Genomic DNA, 7979 nt, shown 5'->3' on the forward strand with positions numbered 1-7979 from the left:
ACACACACACACACACACACACACACACACACACACACACACACACATACACATACATACATACAGAACATGCTGCATTTCTACTAGAGTGTGATCTAATGAGCCGGTGTGATGCATTGGAAGCTTCTCTCTGGAATGTCAATGAGGGCCCATTAGCAATAAATAAGCTCAAAATATTGCTACCAGCCCATCTGACATTTTCAAAGGAGGACGTGCGCAGCTGTTTTAAATCGTTTACTGTAAAATAGAGATGATAAAAGTACCTCCTGGTACACCACTCCTGGTTCAGTGACATACATCTGTATGCTGCTTAATTTATGTTCACTGAAATCACTTTGCCAATGCATGATGCTTGATGCTTTCCATTATTTACACATAATTACCAGTAATGACAACTGTTCATAAAATTTAATATTTAGGTCTATGTAAAAATATTTTTTACAGGAAAATATGAATGTCCAGGTCATTTTTTACAGCTACTGATTATGTTTCTGAGGCTAATTTAAGTTAAGGAACTTCTATATTATAGTCATTAATACGTTTTTTTGTTACTAATAGGTTTACCTAATAAAAGGTGTGAAATTTTAATACCACACAAATGTAAGTATAAACATCTAACATTATCTAAACACTGTTTAAACATCTTTTTTAGGTGGTAATCAGACTGTCACATTAGTGTTGTGTAATACTTTATCTATAAATGTGGATGAAATTGCATCTGTTCAGAAGTTTTAATTGTCAGTCCAGTTATGTTTTAATATTTTATGTGTTAAAGATCATTACTATTACAAGGGTTTCTTTGTGTGCTTCAACCTTATACAGCAGTCTTCACTGCACTGACTCACTGGCACACAAATTTTCCGACCTTTACATATTACTTTTTTTTTTTAATTTCCCACTTTTTAAGTTTTGCATAAACACTTTTACACAATTAAAGAATCACAAACAAGTGGGTGTAATATTGAAAAACTGCACCGTAGTTGCACTATGCGTGTTTGCTTGTTAAGTACCTGTTCAACTGGCTTTCCAGAATCCTGCTGTATTAATTATCGACATTCCCGTCACCTCAGAACCCCTATACTGCTGAAGCAGCAAGACCAGAACAACACACACACACACACACACTTGGCTTTCGTCCAGTATTTTTCACCAACCTGTTCAGTACTTTATTGACCGTAAAGGCTTACAGATAAACTGAGCAAACAATTAGTTTTACGGAAATGAAGGTGTGCAAGCCACACTCAAGTGTAATCATAATTTAGTCACCTTTATTTGCAGTGTTTGTATTTATTCTGAAACGTTTGAAACGCTAGCTGTTCAGTCCCTCATGAAGATAAGCATAAATAATGCAGATAGGCCACCTCCGTATTAGCACTCATTGCCACATAAGGCTGTTTTACATTTCTGTAAGTTCAAGCACATAAAGTAAGTTCTTGGTAGGTCTCTGAAAAAAATTAAATGTAGTCCATCATTCAGTGACTAATGCTTCTTTATTATTTGAAACTACAAATAAGTGTACCATAAACCAATACTTTACTTTGGATTGCAGCACATGGTAGTAGCAATATGCTGCACTGTTTTAATTGTTTAATTTGAAATAAACACATTATGGTATTTTGGTACGTGCTACCATGTTAACATCAAACATATTTGGATCTGCAAGTCTTTAGCTCAGGATTAGGCACTGGTATTACACTATCAGCATTGGACTGACAACGGTGTAAACCACATATGTCAAACTCAAGGCCCGGGAGCCAAATGTGACCCTCACTGACATCTTATCTGACCCCCAAGATGATATGTTAAACATAAAATACTTTTTACACTCAAATTTTTGCAGGAATCTTTGATTATGATGTCAAAAGTGTAACAGCAAATTTCAAATGAGACCAGTAAAACTCTTTTTGAAGAACCTGCAACCAAGGAAAGATGTTGGGTATCTATCTTGAATTAATGTAGATTCTGAAACTGGTCCTTGGTTTGAAAAAGGTTTTAATTTTGGCCCCCTTATGTAAGTGAGTTTCACACCCCTGGTGTAAACGGTGTAAATGGGATAAATCACTACCTTACCATCATAATTCAGTTAATCTCAATGTTACTACCTGTGCAATAACCTGCCACACAACCTTTAAGCTTATATTACCACCACATTCATACAAATTCATCCTACTTGCACCATTATATTCTACCATGTTGTTGTTTACTATACAGTATTTCTTTTGGATATTTAAACATTATATTTCTTTGTCACTTTTTGGTACGTTATTTTTTTTACCCTTATTGCATGTTTTAGTATTTCTTATTTGTTTTTTTTATATATATTTTTATTTTGTTTGTTTACAGCGAGTCGAATCGGTTCTTCTCATCCTGTTAACCTGCATAATGACAAATAAACAACATAACATAAATGCTCTCACCATGCTATAGTTCTTCTGGAAGAGGGTACCATCACTGTAGAATATATGAGAAAGAGAACTTTTGCCCACTGCAGCATCTCCTGCACACACGGGGAAAACAGATAAAACAGAATTAAGGACTGCATTGATCATTTAGGAATAAAGTGCATGAACAGGGCTTTAGCCGATTAGCTTAGCGTCTGGTTCGTTAAGAAAACAAAACGTAGCAGAAAAACCTACACTTACAAAACCTTACCGACAAGAAGACATCTTGCCCTCAACTTCACCATTACGCAGAGCTTAGTGACGCCGTGAGTAAAATCTCAGGTTTTATTCATTAGACCTCATTGATTCTGTTTTTAGCCACCGCTACGCAGCAACACGAACACAAGTCGTCTCCTAGCAACCTTTCACCGTGCTGCCGCATTGGTCCATTGGGACGTAACTGACTGACGTATCTTCTCATTGGCTGTTTGCGGATCACGTGACGTTGTCCCCAGGAGGAAGTCTGTCTGTTTGTGCATACATTAAATCAAGTTGAAAAAAAATGTAGTATGCTATATTTTTATTAGGTTTGGACTTTTTAAGAAGTACTATCTCAACTCAGGATTAAGTGCTGAGCCCGACAGCTTGTTTAGATTTTTTTTTTTGTTGCGTGTGGGTATGGAGGGACTTAATTTCACCACTAGAGGGCGTTGTATATATCCCATCACATGCGTCATAATTAACCGAATTGACTCGTACGCGTTTATTAAACGTTGCAGTTTTAATTATTCGACAGAAGTTGCTCTCTTTTATTTCTTTATTGCTTTCATTTTCATGATACAAAGCTCTGCTTGTTTCAACAGTATCCCTGCAAAAAGGTCAACTTAAAAGCGCGTGACTCCTTCTTTACAATTCCGTGAACACGGGCGCGTGCGCCCATCCCATACCCCACAAACAACATCAAAACATTAGCGCACACCACCATCCTGACATTTGAGCCACGACGGGGACCTACGGAGGGGGAGGCGGTGCGTCAGTCAGGCAGCTTGCGCGTGTTCGCGTGTGTGTTGTTGGGGGGGTGGAGGAGAGGAGGGGTTCAAGCGCGCACCCATCGGTGAGGTGGCAGCGGTTCTCAGCGGCTGGAGCAGAACCCGGGGATTTATTTATTTATATTAATTTGTATTTATTTTTATTTTTATTTATGTGTGCGCGTGTGTCCGGTGCTCACACCCTGTGCCTTTGAAGCAGCAGTGGGGAAGGAGAGAGGAGGTCCAGAGAGGAGGAGGACAATGGAGGGGATGCAGGCGTACGGAGCGGGGAAAGCCGGAGGAGCCTTCGACCCCGTCACCTTCCTCCAGCAGCCTCAGACCATTCTCCGCATAGTGTCTTGGGTAAGAAGCGCTCAGAGCAGACGCACAAATAAATCCAAATAGGTGCGTTTGTTGTTGCCTTGTTAAAATTTTGGAAGGACCTTATTACTTCTGAAGGCCTAAAGTGTTGAGCTCATTTGTTTTGTTCCTGCAGATACATTTTCCAAACAGACTTATGGAGATTATGAGTTGGAATATACCGTTTAATCTTTTATTTCTTCTCTGTTATTTATATGAGCTGGTGCAGAGTAGGCCTGCACATGCATGGTTCACAGTCATGCAATGTTTTTAGCAGTGATTTAATAAGTGAGATCTTCCATTACTGAGGGCTAATAAGAGAGAAAACAACATGGGAAACTGAGGAACATTTTGGTGACCCCCAAAAAACACAAATGTTATTCGTGTTAGAGTTTCACTTTGACAGAGGCAGATTAACTAGTTTTCTTTTAATTATAATTTAAAAGAACTTCTAAACTTAGCCGCTCCCTCCTTCTTCCTTTTTTCTTTTATTCTATTTTATAAACAAAATAGATGGAAAATGTCATTGTAGAAGTGATATAATAAACTTAGAATATTTCTGGGCTATCTACAGTCTGTGACTATGGAGAGGTGCAAAGTGCAAATATTAGTAAATATACTGTTTAATAAGCAAAATGAAGGTGGTTTTACCATGGAGAAATAGACTTGTAACCATTTTAAATTGGTGATTTGGTAAAAGGTGTTGATAACAATTACCACTGTTGGAAAATACACTTTCACTATTTCACAGCCTGAAGCTCTGCTGAAGAAATTGACCAATGAGAGCTTTTTAATGGCCTGGTGAGCTTATGCACAACACTGAAGAACTTGTAAATTAAAATATATATATATATATATCCTTAGTACATGGCCAATTGCCAACAGAGGGACACAACTAATCTATATTTTTTAAGTGGCACATTTGGCTTCAAGCAAGCCCAATAACAATATCTGAAATAAAATGATTTCCTGCCACATGAGGCTACATTTTGAGTTTTTTAACTTGAGAGAATGGATCACTCCTGAACCAGAGTGCGGTCGACTCGTCTGAAAGTTCATACTCACTTCCTGCCACTTCCTGTTTGGTTCATCTGTAGATCGAAGATTAATTAAAGCAGCTTGGAAACATGAATCAAACTTGATGACTTATCACGTAAACGAATTATGATTTAAACAGCAGCAAAAAAAATAATCGAGATTAGGCGCTTTATATCTGACGTAACAGCCTCTTGAAATGTTGGGGGTCAGTTTTCAATTAAACGAGGTAACTAAATAGTTATTTTGACAAAACATAATTCCCAAGATCTTCATCATCTTTTAAATTCCTTATATTATCTTATTATACATGTTGAATAAATAATAAGTGTAAAAAAAAACATATGAAAGTAATATTTTGCCTGAAAATTGTCTTAAAATTACAAAAATATATATTTTTGTGTGTATTTAAAGGTGGCATGACAAAAAAAATCACGTCTCTATCATTTGTTCAAATCTAAAGATCTGCTTGTGACCGAGTCTTTTCAAATCACAATAGTGTAATTAAAAGTGTTGTAGGCAAACTGTGCTGTGGATGTTTTCATTCTGCTCCTGATTAAATTGTTTTAATAATAGTTTTAACTTAGGTTTGAGCAAATGTTTTCCTCAGCATTAGATTTATGGACAGGTATGAAGAGTGTGTATGCTCCGTCACTGTGTGCCCCACCCTGTAGTGTCCCCAGCGCAACAACAGGTCTCCATAGTAACAGCCACAGGCGGAGTTGTGATGTTTTGTGCGATGGTGTTAACACAGTCCCCAGCCGTTTGTGTGGGAGGAAAGTGTCTGCGCTTCTGAACAACTCTCTGGATCAGCGACATCAAGCAGGAACAAATACTTGAAAAAGAGAATTGATGAATGTGTGGTCTAGTGGTCCCACTTCTCGTAACATATGCAGTGATGGGTGTGGAGGTGATTATTTGTGTGTGTGTGATGCAGTTCTATATGTATGTGATGATGTGTGGTGGAGAAGAGCAAACACAGTGACAGATGGAAAGAGATCACCTTGTATATGATCGCATTCTAAATGAAGAAGAAACGAGAAAAGTTTTTCAATAAAATAAACAGAGGCTATCTTACTTTCTTTAGATCACATCTTTTGCCTGTGGTTCTGCTTTTATTCTTTCATTCAACCTTCACTTATACAGGTTAGTCTTATTGATTACAGGGTGCAGTGATGGTACGACAGTCACAGCCAGTTATGAATCGTAGTGCACCGTGATAGACAGCATCCAACATCTGCAAGGTGCTTGCAGGAGCATTCATGCAAGTAATGTCACCGTAGTCAATGGAGGGAAGGAATGTAGCAGTTCGTTTCCTAGCATTCAGAGTTAGACAGGATCTATTTCTGAAAAAGAAACCCAGTTTTACTTTCAGTTTCTTTACCAAGTTTTCGACATGGGGCTTAAAAGAGAGATGCGAATCAACCAAGATACCCAAGTATTTATAAGAATCAACAAACTCAATAAGGACACCATTCGAAGATAAAATAGAAGGAAGGATTGCAGGTACGGACTTCCTGTTTTAAGCAACATCCCTTTGGTTTTGTCAGCATTTAGCTCAAATTTGAGATGGAGCAAATCTGACTGGATGATGTTGAAAGCAGACTGTAAAAGCTGGAAAACCTTAGCAACTGTTTTAGCTCGACAATAAACTACTGTGTCGTCAGCATAGAAATGTATGGATGCATCACAAATGAGCTGACCTACATTACTTATGTAGATTATGAAGAGGGTGGGTCCTAAGACTGAGCCTTGTGGTACACCAGTGTTAACAATGTTAACCATTGTTAACAATGCTTTGATCTGTGGTTGGATTGTTTCCTGTTTTTTATTTGAGCAGAGTACTTAAAGTTCTGCCTGTGCATGAGTATTTAGGTTCCTGCCAGGGAAACAAAGTATTGTTCACATGAGCTGTTTGGTTTAGCCATGTTATTAAAAGAGTCAACATGCACATGAAGCATTTCCATATATCTGCACAAGAAAATAGTTGCGGGTGTCTTTGTGTGTTTTTGTGTGTGTGTGTGTTGGTTTGAAAGCTTATTAGTGTTAAGGCAAACAATAGTGCACTGTTTCTGCAGTTGTTACCATTGTGTAAACAGGGATTACACGCATTCATCAAATGATGCTTTGGAGGGTTTTCTACCATAGTTTTCTGCACATTATTCTTTTAAATTGCAAACACATTAGTACTGGATCTCAGAAAATTTGTGATGCAATAAATCTTGTTTTCTGGTTAAAACCAATAAAACAAATGTTAGATGGTTTCAGAAAACCAAACGCTCAACACAGTTTTGCACAGTAAATAAAAATGAATGAAAATTCCCCTTATAGCAATAGTTAAAATGTTGTGAAGTGGGGTTTTATAGAAAAAGCATTTTGTCAGGTTTGTGTTGAAAACACACACACGCAAGACACACCCTGAAAACTCTTTATAAAAAAGAAAGTCGTGTGGTTGTAGACATGTCGTTCTCTGCCGGCTTTTATGAGCCATGTTTAGAATTGGGGGTCATTCTTTGCGTGAACAGTTTTTGTGACTGCTCAGAAAATTGTTATATCATTTCAGTTTTGCATCCACACAGTGTTGAAGGAGCTGCAAAACAATATTTTTTAAACTACACATCCTCATGTTAACAGATAAAATACCAGCTTTTGGAAACATTGAGCCCCACCTCTGATCGATGTGGGCATCCTCTTATTCGTGTCGTGTTTACATTTCACACCCAGTGTTCAGGCTTTATGCAAAATGCTCCTTACTTTCTTTCATGTTTAGGGTGTTTTTAGTGTCAGCATAACAGACACAAGTTCAAGTCAAGTTTATTGTCATTTGCAACACATGTGGTACATGAGGTGGAATGAAATTATGTACTCGGGGTCCCAGTTACACCTAAAAATAGCAAAATTATAACGTATAAAAAGAAACAGTATATAAGGATCTAATGCCTCTGCTCCACTAGTGCCACTACAGCACGATCCGACTTGGCTCAACTCTGTTCAGCATGGTACAGCACGGTACAGCTGGTTTTCCAGTACACTCCAGTGTAACGGCTCTAGTGGGCAGGTTCAGAGTTCAAAAATTGACGCCACTCGCCTTACCAGCTGGTGGCGGTAATGCTGGTGATAAGACCCTGAAACAAGATTCAGTACAGGGTGAGAATTTATTTTGAAGTTTCTGGTA

General features: G+C 38.0%; 2 protein-coding genes across 3 annotated transcripts in view; one reads left to right on the plus strand and one right to left on the minus strand.

Annotated features, from left to right (window-relative positions):
• The window catches only part of ift27 (intraflagellar transport 27 homolog (Chlamydomonas)), a 41332-nt gene that overhangs the window by 14369 nt on the left and 18984 nt on the right, over positions 1-7979 (minus strand). Inside the window, exons 1-2 of one of the 2 annotated variants that reach the window (XM_037689789.1) lie at positions 2653-2777; positions 2418-2497 (exon numbers count right to left, since the gene is read on the minus strand). In XM_037689789.1, the coding sequence (XP_037545717.1) occupies positions 2418-2497; positions 2653-2686 (114 nt within the window). In that variant the 5' untranslated portion in view covers positions 2687-2777. Of the gene's footprint in view, positions 1-2417; positions 2498-2652; positions 2778-7979 lie in introns of those variants that run through there. The other variant, XM_037689790.1, reaches the window with a different exon arrangement.
• LOC119422419 (synaptogyrin-1) overlaps positions 3463-7979 on the plus strand; it is a 30737-nt gene continuing 26220 nt past the window's right edge. Inside the window, exon 1 of the mRNA XM_037689788.1 lies at positions 3463-3772. Within this exon, the coding sequence (XP_037545716.1) occupies positions 3671-3772 (102 nt within the window). The 5' untranslated portion in view covers positions 3463-3670. The remainder of the gene's footprint in view (positions 3773-7979) is intronic.

Source organism: Nematolebias whitei, chromosome 16 (assembly GCF_014905685.2).
Source record: "Nematolebias whitei isolate Nwh7 chromosome 16, NemWhi1, whole genome shotgun sequence".
Lineage (NCBI taxonomy): Eukaryota > Metazoa > Chordata > Actinopteri > Cyprinodontiformes > Rivulidae > Nematolebias > Nematolebias whitei.